Source organism: Scomber japonicus, chromosome 3 (assembly GCF_027409825.1).
Source record: "Scomber japonicus isolate fScoJap1 chromosome 3, fScoJap1.pri, whole genome shotgun sequence".
NCBI lineage: Eukaryota > Metazoa > Chordata > Actinopteri > Scombriformes > Scombridae > Scomber > Scomber japonicus.
The window spans coordinates 16,374,663-16,394,216 of NC_070580.1; the positions used below are offsets into that span (position 1 = coordinate 16,374,663).

Sequence of the window (19,554 nt, forward strand, 5' to 3'; positions counted from 1 at the left end):
TACAGTAATTTGCCCTTATGATCATATGATCTGCCATCAAAAGCTTGTTTGGTTGAGATGTGGACATTTGCTTGTGATTCACATACTGGCAGTATTTTAAATACAGTTCAATACAGCTCACTTCAGCATTTAATATGAATTGGTGCTTATAAAAAGATTAAGTTTGTAATGATCTGCTGTCTCAAACACTGTTCACCAAGACAGACCATGTTAAAGCCCATTTAAATTTAAATTTGACACATTAATAGCTGCCAAGCATCAAGACTTTTGTCTTAATGTGCTAATTAGTATCTCATGTAAGTAAGTTAATATCTAGTTACAATTAGTTAGGTTTGTAAGTAATTCAAGATAAGAGGCACACACACATATAAAAAGTCAAATCTGCCTCCGAAAGTACATTAACTGGGACCCTAAATTGAAGTAGCTCAAGTTCATTAACTAATTGATTCAATCAAGGCAATGTTACACACAAATGTACTTAATCTATGAAGTCTTAAAAAGAAGCTATGTTTATCATTTACATAATTTTACAATTGTTTTTTTTTTCCTTCATACAGCTAGTTGAAAAGAATCACTTTATTTCCCAACACCCAATATGCAGGAAGCTGATTTATGGTGCCAGACTTGAGATACACATTTGCAACTCAAAAACAGCATTCAGTAATGAAGAATATTTATCACCTTTAAACTCATCACATTTAACAAGCATTCAATTCATTTATGTATTTGTAACTGTTAACAGTGGACAAAGAGTGGACAAAAACAACAGGTGCACTTTACAGTAATGTATTCCAATCTCTTACGGCAGCTCCGTGATCAACTTTACCTTAAAATATTCTTTAGTTTTTGTGATTGTCAGACAGACGTTGATTACTGAGACTGTAGTTTGTGGTGTTTTTGTTCCGAAATTGCATTTTAGTCGAAGATGTTCCATTTTTTCCATCTTCCCTCCACAAACAGGCAGGTGAAACAACATGACACACTTTCATTACAAAAGATCTTAAATCCAACTCAGTTCTGTGACTGCTTAATCCGGTGGCAGCCTCTGAGCCAACATGTTCAGTTTGGAGTCCACATTTCATTTCTTTACAGTTCGCTTACATAGTGAGAGCCGTCTTCCACAACCCAGTGCCCCTGAGCGTCACCAGCGGCTCTTTGGAGAGCCCTTCTTTGGATAACCTGCATAATAAAAATCATAGACGACCATGGTTCAAATGTGTGGTAAAAATAGTTTAAATGTAAGAGATGAAGTTAATTAGCTAACATGCCACTCACTGTATCTTTAGCTTATTCACCCTGTCACAATGATGTTGTGGTATTGGTGTTTAGTCTGACAGTATATCTACTGTCTTCTGTAAATGGTCTGAATTTGCAATTCATATTCTGCTGTGACGGGCTGTTCAGGACTGAAGGTGGGAATTCTACAACTTATGCTTAATGAAGGTGTACAATAACCCACACACAATTCACTTTCCTGTTAGGGCAGCCCTTGTCTATCAGGTAAGGAAAGCCAAAATTTCACAAAAACAACACATTTCCTGGACAGAAAGTATCCTGAAACAGGCAATTGAAAGTGTAATTTCTATTCTCTTTCAGCAACTTAAACATGTAACAAGCAATTATTTCCACCTATTAAAAACATCACTTTGGGCTGATAATTTGCAAAAATGCAATGAGAAAAATCCATCAAGTAAAAATGATTTCCTGTAATTAATTTTCCTTGATTATTTAAGTTTTTTGTTGCATTAAGTTTGGCTGACAGATTGTTGGACAGACTGTAGATAAAGACAGTTTTGTCAGCTTACCTGTTCGTGGTACTTCTGACTTTGGTAGCATGGCGACTCCCGAGCTGACATGTTTTTCAGTCTGACTGCTCCTTGCCTGTCAAGAGAACGAGCCCTGGGTGTTTTAATCTGACTGCGCCAGTGCCACGACTTCAGCTGTTCATTCACCACTTGTCGTGGGAGGCCACTGGAGCGGTAGTGTGGGTGGTCCCATTGTGCTGGTGAGGGGGAAAGTCTAATATCAGGAGGTAAGTGCCTCTGCACTCTCTGTGGGGGTACAGCAGCCTCTCTATACCAATAGTCGTATCTGTTGGAAGGACAGGGAGCCTGCTGGGCATAATAGCTCCTCATGTCCACATCAGGTGGGTAAACCATTTCCTCGTTGTAATAGGATTCGTGAATACTCGGGCTGGACTGGTTCTGAGAATTGTGATAAAAACCAGTGCGTGGGAAGATTTGAGGTCCATGGCTGCCAACTGGGCTAGAGTGAACAAATGCACACTGATACTGTTTGGGTGAATCGCAAGGCAATTCCTGACACAGGGAGCTGGAGTAAGATGTAAATGAGTGTTCAGAGTTGCTGTCCTCAGAGGTAGCACAGTTTCCATAATTCACTGCAGGAGGAGGAGTCTCTGGTAAAGTTATTGCATATTCTGTCAGTCGCCTCCTCACACTTCTAGTGCGGCCGCGCTCCTTTTCTGGCCCAAATGAAGAGTCAGGGTTGGATAACCTGTGCAAAGCAGACAAGAATGTTACAAAGCAAGTATTTTAACATGCTTGCTCAGCTAAGATACTGCACGAATTCAACTTTTAAATATGTACATTTCACAGACATCCATATTTTCTAAAATAATTTAATGTATAAAAGGTATCACTGAGATTGGCAGTTAATTGCAGGCTTAACCTAGGCATGCAGCTGGTGACACAATACTGTAGATATGTCCAAGGTGTGGCTACCTGAGGGAGAGCTGTCTGTGCACACGCATCTCTGGTGTGGAGGGTGCGCTGCTGGACTGGGAGCGGCCCAGTTTCAGGTGGGAAAGCTGCAGCGGTAGAGCAGACTCTGCCAAGCAAGTTTCCAACGGTGGCAACAGTTCACTCTTGGATAGACTGCAATACACATAAATATTGTTCATGTGTTTAATACAAAACATTTGACAATGAAAAAATAAAATAAACATTGAAAGAAAAATGCAGGCTTTGTTCATGATAGCAGACATAAACAATAGAAATCCCAATAATAAGAAATTTGACCATATCTATTATCATTACAACATGGAGTCTTTATTATAGCAATCGCCTACTGGACAATAAAATCTGAATTACACCTTTGTGCTATAAATTACTACGATTTATAGTTCTGTCTCAGCTCGACCCATTCATTGACTGTTGTAGCATTTCTTAAAAAGTAGATGGCGGTGTTGCACATTCATAAACAACACTGACATCTACTTTATGGCTGAAACAACAGTGGTTAAGAGGGTTTGCACTGGAAATTACTTAGCAAATTGAGGAGGATCTATTATACAGGTAGATTGTATGTGTTTGTTTTCAGTACCAATAATCACAACTAGAAACAGTAAGAAGGATACAAAGCAGCTAAAATTGACAAATCAGTTGCTAGTCTTTTCATAGCTCCTGTGTACAACAACATTTTTGGGTGCTACTTATCGCTTCAATCTGTTTTTTTCTGTCTTTTCCAAAGAACCCAACCAGAACCACTTCACACACAAGCTTGTGAGTGGATGTGGGTGCTAGTAGCCAAAACATTTCCATTTAACACAGATTACTACAAAACAAGCCTTACAAACCCTTATTTTTTCCAAACTAAAAACCTGAGTAACAGGAAAGAAGTCAGGATGGATGGTCCAAGTTACCTGGTCTTGCTGGAAGAACGTGACTTCTTGTTCTTCTGGTATGGTTGGTCAAGACTCGACTCTGTCCATGGGGAATGCTGGATGGGAGGAGCATCATATGCGGGGCTTGAGTTTAAACTCAGTGTAGAGTTGAGGCTTGGATGGGGAGACTGGCACGGCGTCAGTGGCGGCTGTGGAGTCACACTTGGAGACAGGTAGGAGCCGTCTACGCTGGACAGAGAGGACATGGGGAGCGGCTGTCGAGGATCAGTCTCTCCTGGATAAGGGAGTCCAGAGAATGGCTGTGACGGCTGGCTCGTCACTTCTAGAGAAAAATATAAACGATATAGTGTATAGTACCTGAAAGTTATTTAGTGTCAATACATCTCTACAGAGTCTTTGTGTAATTTTTGAAGGAGCATTTCTTAATAAGAGCATTTGTCTTGCTCTTGAAAACAAACAGCTTTCCTACAAGGAGAACTTGGGCCAAGTTGAGTCTTACCTTCATCTTGAACTACTGAGTCAGACAGAGAGCTGTCATCAGATGTACCCAGATCTGAAAAATAAAAATTCAGATATGAGGTTTCAAACAAAGATTTCCGTTTTCATAAAGTCATGTTACAAATTATTCACTACAAGTAATCAACAACTGAAAATCAATTAATTCCCTGCAAGGATCATCATGAAAGGGATTTGATGTCAAATTATCTTCTAGTCAACTGACCGAATGTCTCTCACCTTGTTGTGCAATATTAAAAGCAGGAAGTGGTGATGATCGACCGTGCTCCAGTCGCAGGTGAAAGGCTGTCTCTTGTAGCTGTTTGAGTTTCTTTTCCTCTCGTTTGCACTGTTGCACACGGCTTCTTCTAACAGCCTTGCTCATGTGGTCCTCTTCACAGAGCTTACGTGCTGCCTCGTATATTTTCATCTGCAGTGCTAACTCAGCATCTACTAAATTCAGCTCGGATTCCTGTAAAGGGTATGATAGAGAGATGGAGGTTTATGTATTGTAAAAAAAAAAAAACAACAGTCTCACATTCAGTCAAATGCTACTTCTTCTGTACCTCTGCTCCTTGAGGGATGCTTTGTTCATCCAGTTTAAAAGCAGCTCCGATGCGTCTTCGAATCTGTGGTGGCTTCTCTCCAGGCAGTAGAGGATAAACCTTTGACAGCTGGCCTGTCAACTCCTGAAGCACACATAAATCACATCAACATATTACAAATCAAAAACTGTTCACAAGGAGACGTATGAATCTGAAGACAGATTTGGTGAAATGTTTAATACAAAGACATTGTTTCAAGCACTAATAAATCCTGAAGTTTAGTTCAAATAAAGCTAATTTTCAACTCTTCAGAGAGTTATTTCAGCCATATCCATGGCATTTTGAAATTATGCACAAGTATCATGTTCTCTTCTCCCTACATGTTGAGACATATAGGTTCAGGGAGTCTGTTGCACAATTCAACTTTTGCTGAGATTTCCTTTCACAACACATTCTTTAGGTCTCAGTTTCTGACTGAATCGAGTACCTGTGTCCAAACTAAACCTAGAGCATGACAACGCATGGATACTGCTATCATCAGAGAGACCAGTCATAAAAACTGTTTCTTTGAGTCATTCCCAGCCAGCCACCTTTACAGACGCACTAGAACATGAGTGTGGCATATTAGCTTATTTGTGCTTTTGTCACAGAGAGAAGGGAGCGGCATCATGTCTCCCAATAGTTCACCTGAGCATGTCCCAACAGGAGTACCCAGCCCAAGTGTCAACAGCAAAGAATGATCAGTCCTGGGATTTTACCGTGGAGCACCCACACATGGCAGACACAATCAAACCTGAGTATGTGTCCAGTTTCACAATGACTGACTATATGGCACTTTTTATGCTTTATCTGATAATTCCCAGTGACAGAGAGAACAAGACTCAGGAAAGACTGAAAATGATTGAAGTCTCGTATTGCACTGAAACCCAGGTTGTTATGGGAACATTTACATATAAAAACATAAACAAAACCTTGCAACCACAATATGCGGTATATTAATTGTACCTGAAATGACAGGGGAAAATATTTGTGCTGTTGATAGTGGGAAAGAGCCAAAACAATGATGTCACATATGAGAGGAGGAGGATGGATTAAAAGACCTTTTGTTTCCTACCAGTGACTCCCTGTCTGATGTGAACCGTAGAAATGAAACATGTTTGTCTCTTTTAAGGTCTTCTGTGCATACAAAGTCACTAGTTTTGTCTTTTCAGAAAAGTGTTACAAAACTGCAACCTATGATTATTATATGACCTGGTATCAATCTGCTAACTCAGATGTTCTGTTCATGCTCAGAAAGAGACTATCCCAAAACACAAGTTTGGACAGAAAACTTGTCAGAACATTATTTTCTAATTCATCTAAGTTAGCATGGACATGGCCGAACAAGTCTCTGAAATGTCCCCTCTTGCAGGTTGCATTGTTACCCTGCGGTAGAGTGTGTCATCAAACATCCTGCACTAAAGTACCACACCTTTTGTTCCTTTATAAAAGGCTTAGCATAGATTTGAATAAAATTAGACCACTGTGATTATGTAACTCCACTGCTCTGTGACGTGTATGCAAGGCCAATTGCTAGATTTGAGTCTGTCAGTACATTTGTAGATTACAATTACTCACAGCTTCTCGGATGCAGAGTTTCTTCAGCTCCAGTATGCAGATCTCTAGCCGGTCCTGGAGTGCCTGGTGCTTGAGCTTCATGGCTCGCGTGTGTGTGTTTACATCCTTCGTGTGTGATGTTGGGCTGTCAGAGCCTGAGTCATGCAATGACAAAAGAAGAGACAATGTGATTGAAATGTGACGGTTACGAACTTCTTTATTCAATACTCAACACACAAGAGCAGAAGTGCTTAAAGTGGAAATATAAATGACAAAACATGAGCAAAAGCAAAGTATAGACATAGATTTGTAATTAACATGTACAAATATGAGAAGTGCCTAAAGTATCAAAAGCCCAAAGAGAAACCTAATGATGACCTAATTTAACCTGATCTATAGTCTCTTTATTTACAATGATAGAATACAGAGTAAAACAAATGACGATCTTCACACTGGAAAAGATGAAACCATCATTGATTATGATGATTATGATTGTCTACTAATCAATGAATCCAGCCATTATTTTGACCAGAAGCATATACAGTATTACATACTCTACACATACACTGAGCAGCCAGATTATTTGGTGCACCTAGCTGAATGTTACGTAATCCGATACAGTAGGTGTGCAATAAATCCACCTTTATGAAGCTTATCGTCTTCAGTTTTTGTTGACACTGTGTCATAGACATGTTGATCTGCTGTGCTCCTTTTGGAGGTTGTGACTAATGGTGTTGCAATGCATTGAATGGCATTTCTTCTGTTTCAGAATGCAGTTATTAACTTTATAATTGATTTATCTACTCATCCCACTTTCTCAGAGCCTGCGGTGATGTCTTAAAATGTCTAAAACCCAAACATATTAATTTAGTCATTTTATTTTATTATTATTATTATTAATTAATGTCATATAAATACATTTGGAACGTATTTTAACTCATGTTGCCACAACTGCATTAAGCCATATATCAATCATTGAGTCCAAATTAATGACTAAGCAGTTACATTTATGTATACATTCACTGAGGTGAAAAAAAACCCCAAAACAATATCCCAAATTATACACATCCCTGAAGTAGATGATATTCTTCGCTTTGCCATTTGCCAACAATTATATTTTTCATTGTACACACATATTATAGCACCATAGACTTTATTATATTATGCTTCATTATACTGCTGTAAGTCCTGAGGCCACAACAGACAACACAATGGTTCAACTGAACAGAAAACATACCTCTAGTTTTTATTGTTGGTTTCAATAGTGACACTGAAACTGCAAAGTAAGTATGAGGATCTTTGTAACTATAAACAATGTGTGAGTGTTGGACTGGTGCTGTCTGTGGCCTTGGTGACTAATGACTTCAAGATTAATCTCAGAGCTGTGGGAGTGGCTTCAGGCAAAATGCATTGAGTAGCACATACCTTCAGAGATTATTAACAGAATCCCTGCAGGTACTGACAAACACTGGAGGTGCGACAGGAAAGAAGTGTGACAGCACTACAATAGGGCAGAGAATTCCTCTTACTACAGTGACAATGGTCCTATTCTTTGTAGATGGACACTTTCTCATTGTATGGAGCAGACATCATGTGGCTCAATTAAGACACAAGGAATGTCAGAAAGGCCAGAACTAATCAGTAGACACTACAGGGCGTAGCAAAAACAAGGTTTGGTGCTGGTGCTATGAGGCTGCTACCATATGGGACTGAAGGAGCAGGCGACCTTTAACGAAGTGGACTGACTGGCTCCGAAATACTAATTGGCTTACAAAACACAAAGAGCAAAATGATGACAAGACTGATATTCACTAGTATTTTTGTTTAATTCATATAAAATATCAGAAAAAAGGCCACATTGACTGCTTTTTTTTGTGAGGGGGGGGACTTTATCTTAATCTATCACCATTATTTTACTAACATATGTTCAAACAAAACAAAAACAAAAATACTGTCTTAAACCCAGATCGTTTATTGTCCTTTTACCATGTGTTTGGACAATTGAAAGCAAACCCAAACCACACTGCTCACATTAATCACTTTTGCATATTCTCTGTGTTGTGCAGGACACAGCGACTAATCTGGCAACAAGTCACAATGGACCACAAAGAGTTTTCACATGACAACTTGTTTTCAGTGGATATAAAAACTAATCAAATGTGGGTCGGAGCAGGAGGATAGATTTAAAAATGTACGTATTTTATTGAGAACATAACTCAAAGCAAAGAGAATTATAGCAGCAGTAATTAACTCTGTAATCTTCTATGATTGTGTTATCCTCTGAAAGGATGTCATTTTGCTAAACAGTAGTTGCAACACAAGCATGACTGATTCAATAATAGTTCTTAAGTAAAAGAGGTGAACTGTGTCACAAGATTTATGTTATGAACTGGGTCTGACTTTAACAACTCAAGTATAAGATTAGCAAACAGTTGAGGATATTCAAGGTTCAAATAGTGAAGATGTTGACTATTAAGAGGAAGGAATAACATTTCTGTCACATGACAGATAACTGAGCCAGAAGGAGTCAATAAGATTCATTATTTATGACCATCACCACAGGCGTGTTGAGTGTTAAACATTCTGACATTTTATTCCCACAAGGGCCCATAGTCACTTACAAAGTCATACACATTACTAATATCTTTACATATATGTTTTGACCAAACTTAATGGTGTTCTTTGTCTTCTGTTCAAGGTTATCTAGTAAGCAGGTGCTGCGATAAGAGTACCACAAGTTGGGTTGGACTAAGTATGTGCTTAGTTTCAACAATCATTTGAGCCTCTAGCAAAGGTCTACTAAAAGGCTAAAACATTTGTTTTTATGAATTTGTGCTTAAAATCAAGGCTGTAAGACTCACAAATATATCCATTTGAATTCAAACTCTGAATAGTAAAAGAATATTTTCACAATAAAGTGTTTAAACTTCTAAAATAAGTCAGTCCCACATTTCTATTTTGACATTAACCCAAGTAATTTAGTAAAGCAGTCCAGCGTTCCTCAGACACATTTAGGCAACCAGCCACATGCAGTCTAATTTTCTCATTATCACCAATGTAGAACTCCAACAATCACAACTTAATGCAGCCAAGCACCAAACTGCTGCAGTGAACTACAGCGAGTCTTCATGATCAAATCCTATTATGTTACAATATTACACTAACAACTATTTCAAGGCCTGAATGTGCACTCTATCACAGCGCCTGTGGCTCAGGAGGTGGAGTGAGTCAGTGGTTCAATCCCCAACTCCTCCAGTCCGCATGTTGCAGTGTTCTTGGGCAAGACACTGAACCCAAATGTGTGTGTGTGTGTGTGTGTGTGTGTGTGTGTGTGTGTGTGTGTGTGTGTGTGTGTGTGTGTGTGTGCGTGTGTGTGTTTGAGTGAATGGGTGAGCATAGAAACATAGTGAGACGCTTTGAATAGGAAGCGCTATATAACTCCTGATGACACCTTGGGTGGCACCTTGTATGGCGACACCATCTGTGTATAAATATGTGTGTGAATGTCTGAATGTTAGTATGTATTGTATTGCACTTTGATTGGTCAATTAGACTAGAATCTCAACAGAATACCAGTTATGATTGAGATGTTGAGTCATTCCATTTCTAAAATGTCTGAAAGTGAAAACAGAAAAAATGTTTTACCTGAATGAAGGATGATCCCGCTGTCGCTATCACTGATCTCTCCGTTGCCCTCCATAGAGATCAGCACATCAAGTTCCCGTTGCTGTTCTTCAAATAATGTCGACACTCACTGTGTCCTGTAAAGTATAATTTCAGTATTAGGGAACCATCATTATTTTCAAACTTTTTTCCAAGTCTACATAAACCTGAATGTCACAAAAGTAAAGGACATCCTGTTTCATCTGGTGGACCATTTCCTTAATCACACAGTGTAAAGATGATGACCACTGATTGTGATCGTGGTGGAACCTCCAAAATAAATATGAACTAAACAGCTGTTTTCAAGAGATGATATCCAACAAATGTGTCAAACTTCATCAAGGAAAAGTTTTCCCAAAGATTTCATTGAGTTAACAGTATTAAACATTGCACATTGTTTCACTATAATTTCACAACTGACTTGTCTTGTGTCAGCACATTTTCAAAAGAACAAACCAAACTGATTGAAACACTCTAGTCCAGAGAGCAGCATGCTGTTTATAGGATCATAAGCAGGATTTACAAAGAAATACAGAGGGGTCCAAAAGTCTGAGACCACTTTCTCATTTAAGAGAACAGCAAAGACTTTCAGACCCCACTGTGGATGAGTAGTTGCATGGCTGAATGAGTCAGAATCCATAGTCTCAATACAAACAGCATTAACACAAGCTTTCCAAAGACTGCAGATTACTTAATCGTGTGACCTGCTCCTTGAATGATTCATGTGTGACTTGCCTCCCTGACCCTGTAGCCAGGTGTAATCATTGTCTAGGGAGGTTCCTGTGACTACTTGTTTGTTAGTCTCTGATGTCATGTCGCCGCCATTATTTTATTCCAACTATGAGCCATAAATTCAGCTGGTGTGAAATCAAAACTGTGACACTGCCAGTTAGATGATTAACTAAATTGGACGCAGGAATGTGACGGTGGTTGCATTCCTTCACAGTGGGAGACCTGTCCCAGCTAGAAGTACCAGCCACATAGTGACATTTGGGAATACATAGAATGAATCCCATTATCATCCTGAAAATGACCTGAACATGACACATCCTCCACACAGCTCATATGACTCTGAGTGAGTGACCATTCACGCCTCCGAATCATAGATAACAGGCTGCTGTTTGCAACAATTAAGGAACAGTTGAAGTGTAGCACACTTCAGTAACAACATACTGAACCACTGTTGAAAACTGAATGTATACATCATCCACTTTTGTAGAAATGTTCACTCAACCTATGTTTTGTATCACTTTCTGCATACAACTGTTATTATTGATACCTAAAAAATAATTTACTCCATTGTATTTTTCAGGGAGTAAAATTATTACATTTACACAGTTCATTTTGTTGTTTCATTGTCATTTTTTTTAAGCAAAAATGCAAAATTTTCGATAGTTCAAGTTTCTCAAATGTGAAGATTTGCCTTTTTTCTTTTTTGTGACAGATATTTGAATATCTTGACATTTTAGATTATTAGTCAGACAAAATAAGCAATTTGAATTCTCCTATTTCTTAACATGTCACAGACCAAATTATTAAATCGACAAAATGAGTAAATAATCAGCAGATTCATCTGTAATGAAAATAATCATTTGTTGCCGTCATATTATAAAAATCAATTTGCTGATCAATTTGATAATATCAATAATCAAGAATGTTGATTCATACAACCATTCCCAGTAACACATGCTGTGCCTTAAAAGCTGTCAATCATATGTCTCTGAGTGTTTTCAGTTCTCCACCCAAGTACGCTACTCACTGAAATCCCCTGAAAAACCTACAGCTGCTCAATCCTGCACATGGATGGGGTTGTGTTTTAAAGGAAAGAAACCAAAACTACTGAAGTACTTTGATGCACTGTAGTGTCTAACCATCCAAATATTCAATATGAACCTCTTGATAAGCCAAGCAGTGAGCATAACACTTTCTTAATGTTGAGTCGGACATCTGTTGTGTTATCATTTCCAAATGATCACACCAACACTGACATTTTGTGTATTATATCAAAAAAAACTAACACAATGATAGTCCACATAAAATGATATCACTTAGAAGACACTAGAATAATTTTAAAAAAAGACATAAAAAGGAAAGACAGATGACTGGACAATATATGAAAAATGTACTTACATTATGATTTTATAAAAACAACACAAAAACTGTTAAAATCCAAAGAGTGAAAACTGTCCCGTTAGATTTCACAACTTGAGTGGACAAAAATGCACAAAAGCCAAGCCGTGTAGAGTCAGGATAGGAATGAGAGACTCACCCACTAAGAAAGCTGCTGCCTGCTGAAGAGGAGTGGCCACAAACAGAGAGAGGGCTGAGCACTTGAGTCAGTATCATATAACTCCGCTCTCCCATCTGAGTCTGAAACTGTGTCAACAACAATGACCAGGATACTGAGAAATTACCCTTAACTTCACACTCTTATCAGCGGCTTAATAAGAGGGGTGGTGGCAACCTGACTGAAACCTTTGTCCAACTAGAAAAACACAATTGATACAGTACAACCAAGTTTTGAGGCCCAAGACAATATACAGTAGGCTATGTGTAAAAAAAAAAATCTAGTATCATATAATTTTATTTAGGCTATATAACACCTAATCACAACAGAAGTTATCTCAAGGCACTTTTCACATAGAGCGGGTCTAGACTGTACTCTTTATTTTACTGAGACCCAACATTCCCCCAGGAGCGAGAACTTGGCGACAGCAGCAAGGAAAAACTCCCCTTATAATGGGAAAAATCCACAAGCAAAACCGGGTTGTAAGTGGGCGGACTTCTGCCTTGACTGGATGGATACACAGAGGGACAATAGATACAAATTATGTTTGTTAATACATTTTAGGAGTTAAGTTGTATAACTCCACCCCAAGGCTTGTGTGACAGTTTCTCTAAGCTAAATCACGACTCTCTTGCAAAGACAACTATAAATCATTGCTAACTACTGTGACAGTTCAGCTCTACATGTTCAAAGATCAAATATCTGGTCCGTGCATATCTATCACCATCTCCTAGTTCAAAGGAACAGTAAAAATGAATAATCCATTATGAACTTACAAATAGCTTAGATATTCATTTCTAGAGCATCTGAAACTTCACCATTTCTCTTCCTACTTCCGGACCACCACTAAAAAGGCTGTGTCGTTTTTTTGTCCCCGCTAAGAAGAGGGAAACACATGGTTGTGGGATAGTCTGCATGATTTACAGACACTCAAAGGCAGCACCTGCTCTGTTACTGCATGGCTCACATTCATTCTGGATCTCAATATTCATTTTGGCTTTCCAGGAATGTTGGTGCCCAGACACGCCGAAAAAAGGTCCAGCAATTCCCAGACACTCAAGAATCAGATCTCAAATGACACAGCACTGGCAAAAGCAATGAAGTACAAATCATTCGGTTCAGTAATTTCTACATTTAGCTTTCACAGTGTGAGCATGACTGGGTAAATTTCACAGAAACCGACCATGTAGATAATTATCTTGAAATTCATCAGACATAGTCCATTCTGTAAAATCAGACATCTGATGTCTTGTATTGTGCTGTTTGTGTTTGGTTAACAAGCAACGACTGAAACTAAACAGACATGTTGGCAGGCTGATATTATCTGCAGGTATTGGCTTATCACAGATTATCACATCATCTGCAGTCTTTAGTCTATGAAACGCCGTCTACATACATTGATGATCAGAGGGTTTTCCGAAGTGTGTTCCGAAGTCAAGCATGGCATACCGGAGGCTAATGCATGATGGGATGCTTTAACCACTGAAGGGCTGCAGGTTTCTGGTGAACCTCTTTAGTAGGGCTGAAACTAGCAACTATTTTCATTAATCTTCAAATTATTATTTTTTTGATTTATTGTTTAGTCTAAAATGTAAAAAACAACAACAATGTAATACTGTCAATTAATTAGCCAGAGCCCAAGATAACATCTTTAATAACTTGTTTTGTCCAACCAGCAGTCCAAAACCCCAAAAATATTCTGGTTACAACGATGTACCACAGAGAAAAGTAGGAAAACCACAGGGCTTTTGATCACTGATGCAATTCATCTATACTTTAAATTGTTGCAAATTATTTTCCTTTTTATCAACTAATCTAGATCTGCATGATGAGTCGATCAATCAGTCGATCAACAGGAAATTAATCAGCAACTATTTTAATAACTCATTCACCATTTTTGCCAAATAATTAATGGTTTCAGGTTATGAAAGGTTTGCTTTTCCTGGTCTCACATTACATCAAACTAAATATATTGTATTAAAAGATTAGTCAATTACTCATAAAAATAATCATAATAATCAGTAATGAAAATAATCATTAGTTTCAGGCCTAGACAAATGTATTATATACACAGCTTGTTTCAGCTCTACTCTTCAGACACACCACAAAACCTTTCATTGGTAGCATTTTATTAGCTACTCTATCAACACCTTCACTAAAATGATAGACAGAATCACTTAAAAAAACAAAGAGGTTGTGAAGTAAGGCTGCAGGGAGGGAAAACACTGTCCAACTACAAGTGCTTGTACAGTTAACAGAGTAAAGCAACAGCACTTTGTGTAAACAGGCTGCATGCCAAGACGTTTGTTAACTTAAAATCAGATATAAGTGAACTGCAGTCATGCAAATTCATAATAATCTCCTCTGATCATGGGAAACTAAAGTTCAGAGGTAATGCCAACACTGATGCCAAGAGTGTTGTAGCTGTTAAAAAGGAAATAATCAAAAGGCACATTTTAAAATCCAGTTAGACACAGATTCATGGTGTAAAACTTCAGTAGTGCTGAAGCTGAGGGAAATGAGTTTGCACAGAGTTCCCCTATCAGTAACATAATTACCGAAACTGTGCAGGTAAAGGTTTTAAGTTCAACATGCTTATTGATAAGACAAGTTAGCCTGGTTAAACAACTTCCCTCTCACACTGCTGTACAACACAGACATGTGTCCAGTGAAGAAGTAACCAGTTGGTGGATGTCATGGTTGGTTTATATAAACCAGAAGTCCCAGAGAGACTGAGACGGCTTTGTGTAGGAAACACAGCAGCTGGTAAAACAAATTCTTTACATATTCTTGAGTCCTTTTATAAATGTTCAGCTTGACTACCGCTGCCAGTGTGAAGAGACATCAGCTGCTAGAGGGCAGGTTTAGTCACAATTACACATACCTGGTGCAAAAAAATATTTTGTTGTAATTATGCTGAAATCAAAGTGGCGTCATTAAAAAGTCCCATAAAGGTGCACTAATATACTACAGCCGCAAAGGCTTTAAAAGGCAAACAAAGCAAGCTGCTGATTCCCTCCCACTGTTTGACTGGTTTCCATCACTCTCTGTGTCGGCAGCCTGCTTTAAGCTTTGTGTTGCCTAAAGGCTCTAATTAAGTGTAATGAAGATGAGAAATAAATACAGTATCTCAAACTAGCATGCGTGAAGAAGTGGTGTGTCTGATGTGGATCACTGAATTAGAAGTATGTGCACAACTATGCAAATCAAGACCTATTCTAAACTGTGACAGAGCCCTGCATTGTGGCTGAGCATCAAGACAAGTTTAAACACGTCAACACAAATTAGAGTCATTTAAATACTACATCCCTACACTAGTATCCTGCTCCTGCTTTAATAATCTGTATATTATTGTATTTCAAGAGTCTTTGTTTTTATGGTTGCACTAATTTCCATTAAATGGAAATATTTCAGATGTCCATCATATTATGCTAAGTCCTCCAAAATTTTACCTTATAGATTTGGAAACTTTAAATCTCTGGCAGACATTAAAATAAAGTTATGTGGACTCAAACAATGTTTGGCTGCACAGCATGACTTAGTTATGACCGTCCCACCAGCAGGTCACAGAGGTCTCAGAGGTTAAGCCACTTCTGTCCTCTTGCCCTCAGGTCAGTATTTAGGAATGTGTAGATTGCGGATATACTTCAATGGACAGCAATCACAAACCAGCTAATGTAAATATTGCACTGAAGCAAACCATAGAGATTATATATGAAAAATATCACCTGTGGGGAGGATCTGTGCCTGCTATTGAAAGTTGTTACTATTATAATACCACCATCAAGTAACAATACTGAATGTCAATGCATGCAAGACCACATCAGATACTTCTGTAACCTGGACTTCATTGTTCCTCTCACATATGTTGTCTTGCTTTCTGTTAAAAGAGGATGTTGCAAGATCATTACTTCTCTGTTGGCCAGCGCAGTCTCATATATCCTTATGTTGTTCATGGTGATGGTTGTCTTTTACACAGATTGGTCACGAGAATTTAAAAAAACGCCAGGGACTTCCCATGAAGCCCATGTTAATTATAGGAAGAAAGAAAACAATCTGTTTTATTGTTTACCTTCATGTTAAAGTTATAAGTACTGTGAAAATCTATAACGACTACTACCTGACTATAATGGCACAATAAATACACACCTGTTATATACATTAGAGCAATGTATCTGTTTCAATACATGTAGATTCACACAATAAATAAACAGGCTTGTTAAACAGATTTGACAATCTCCCCATAAAAGCCCCATCTGTTAGTCCAAAAGTCCAACTTGAGTGATATAGACATCTTCCTGGAAGGTGTGGGGGGTGCTCATCCAGCTTCATAAAGGTGCTGGGCCCCAGTTTAAAGGAGTTTCACAACGTTTGGAAACTCGTTTTAGTGGCTGAGTTGTTCATTTCTCTTTAAGGAACACTTGGACTTTTATTTAACTTCAAGGACACTGTAAATTCCGTAGCAGTGGATAAATAAACCACTACCAAAATTCATACACTGTTATTTAAACAAAACCTTTAATGCAAGTTTTTCTGTTGGTCTTCTTACCCCAGTAGCCAGTTAGCCCGCTAGCATCGTGGCTCATCTGCATCCATACAATCTGTGCTCCACTGGCTCCGCATTCCTCCAGATTTGAGCTAGAAGTTTGTTTATTGACGAAATAACAAAAGAAAATGACACTCAGTCTTCAGGTTACGCATCTGAGGTCTAAACGAAGGGATAAAGTGAAGCACAAACAATAAAAACAACTGTTAAAAACTCAAACGCAACTTTTGCTGGAGAAGTTGCTCCTTAAGACCGAGAGAAGTGAAGCAGAGCGTGCTGCCTTCAGGTGCTGTCGAAAACACGGCCGAACTAAAAACATTACGTATTTACCATGGCAACCGCGTCTCCGACACCTGATTTCTAAGCGAGGTGTGTATCAAGTCAATTTAAAAAACTCAGTAATTTAATAATGAAAATGGTAATTTCAAGTCAATATGGCTGTTTATTCAAATTAATTGAGGTGCATGTCTTATGTACGTTTTTGGTGTCTGTTCTCATCTTTTTGGGCAGAATCGTCCAATAAATCCTTGATTGCTAAAACAAAACAATAACTTACATCCTTTGGAATCCTCCGAGGGGTTAATATGCTATTACTGTCTTCTAGTAGCATTTAAAAGGGCGTCCAGTTATATTAATCTCTATAGTAGTAAAGTACGAGCTTGAAATGGGTTCCTGAATGTCTCACAGACCATCCACTTCTCCGTAACTGTGTGGGCGGTTTACGGGCACAGATGATGCTGGTTAATCAGAATAATCGCTTTTCTTTTTTCTTTTTTTTTGAATCTGACGTCAAAACCACTTACTTATTTCTCAACATGGCCAAAGTTATGCATGTTTAGACCGAAGAGGACAGCATGTATTGGAGTAGCCCCAGAGCCAGTAGAGGTCAGGAGTGTGTTACTAGACTTTTAAGCTTGTAAACCACGTGATCTGCCACCCAGGGATCAACAACACACACAGTATCAGGTGAGCATTTGTACCCATTTTTAAAGATGCTTATAATATGCAGGAACTCTACAGGAAGTCTTTCCTGCCATCTGCAGACAGACTGTTTGGTGTGCTGAAGTAATGTCTGCGGTTTTATTTTAGACTGTGTATCCTTCTTTTTTTTGGTGTTACCTTTTAGATAATTTTTAGATACTACAGTGCACTTTTACTGGCACTTTTTGCACATTGAGTATTTTATTATTTTCTATTACATGTATACATATATTTGTTTTATTAGTACAACTTTTGGGTATGTGTAGTAATACGTTTTTGTTTTTTGTTTTTCCATTGGATAGTTAGTGGTGTGTTTTTATGTATTATGTTAAGTGTGGATGTAGCTACTGTAAACCAATCAATTTCCTGTGAGGAAAGAGTGTTGCCTAAGTACACTGTTGATGTCTCAACCTCATTGACCCTACAAAGGAACAGTAAGTAAAGAATGAACAAAATACAATCCATACTAATCTAGAAAAATAGGAAAATAACACAAAAATAACTATCTTTGATTTCCCTGTTAGCCTCAATAATATGATTAGTTTATCACTGATTAAAATGTTAATCAGCAATGTAGTCTTGCCACCAGAAGCAAAACTTATATATATATATATATATATATATATATATATATATACAGTCAAGCCCGAAATTATTCATACCCCTGGCAAATTTTGACTTAAAGTTACTTTTATTCAACCAGCAAGTTGTTTTTTGACCGGAAGTGACACAGGCGTCTCCAAGAAGATAAAAAGACGATGTACAAAAGGCATCATTGTGGTAAAAAAAATATTTCAGTCAGCTTTTATTTACATTTGAACAAAAAGTGGCATGTCCAAAAGGGGTATGAATAATTTCGGGCTTGACTATATATATATATCAGAATGTATGCCATGCAACCATAATAATCATAAATGTAGTTCACCATTCTGTGCTATGGACCTACTGTCTAGTACATCAAACTTAATGACATTCATTATTAAAGCTAAATTATTCACTTCTGCTGCACTGAAGCCAAATGGACACTTTTAAGTCTTCTTTAAGTGAGAAGTAATTTCAAGACATGTCATGATGATGAAAGGTGGTTAAATGAAAAGTAATGAAACAGATCATCAGTTTCATTTTAACACTAGACACACCATGACATTTGTAGTTGAATAAATCATGTTTCCACATTTGAGGCTGTGAGAAAATATGCTTTCATTCATGTAAATCAGAATTTATGTTAATTAATTTCAGTTTCAAAAAGTAAAACAAATTGAATGCCCTGGTTCAGTTTGATTGATTGAAATAACAGCACACTTGGAATATTGTATATTCTGTGAAATTGTTGAATTAAAATCACACATTGTCACAATGTGACAATATATATCTAATAACTTCTACATTTCAGATTGACTGCAGATCAAGTCCTCATCTAAAGGTAAACAAAGTCAGTTTTTAGAAGTACCTCCTTCTTGAAACAATAACATTCAACCACATAGGTCTCAGTGGTTTTATTCTTCAGCTAGTTCATGTTGTCATGAATAGCTCTGAAAGCATGGTCCTTTGACATGTTTTGATACCACTTTTCACTGGGGGGAGAGCTATTCTTTGGAATTTATGGAAATTATGCATATTATTGAACTCATGGTTCATATGTGATTGATATTTGCTTCCAGATGTGCAGACGAGATTAAGTTACAGCCTGACTGTAATGAGTTTTTAACAATGAAACAGGAAACAAAAAGGGAGAAACTCCTCTGTATAAACGCCAGCAAATGGAACAGATGGCAAGTCTGCTTATGTTCTTACTTTC

General features: G+C 37.9%; 1 protein-coding gene across 1 annotated transcript; it reads right to left on the reverse strand.

The window, feature by feature from the left end:
* Nucleotides 1-372: 372 nt before the first annotated feature.
* inavab (innate immunity activator b) lies at nt 373-16,895 on the reverse strand. The gene is made up of 10 exons (XM_053316140.1): nt 16,779-16,895; nt 9,925-10,040; nt 6,301-6,434; nt 4,705-4,827; nt 4,379-4,610; nt 4,143-4,196; nt 3,662-3,965; nt 2,742-2,894; nt 1,806-2,514; nt 373-1,179 (listed from the first exon to the last, which is right to left on the reverse strand). Exons 2-10 carry the CDS (start codon nt 9,977-9,979, stop codon nt 1,087-1,089), a joined length of 1,857 nt encoding a protein of 618 aa, XP_053172115.1. The 5' UTR covers nt 9,980-10,040; nt 16,779-16,895; the 3' UTR covers nt 373-1,086.
* Between the last annotated feature and the right edge of the window lie 2,659 nt (nt 16,896-19,554).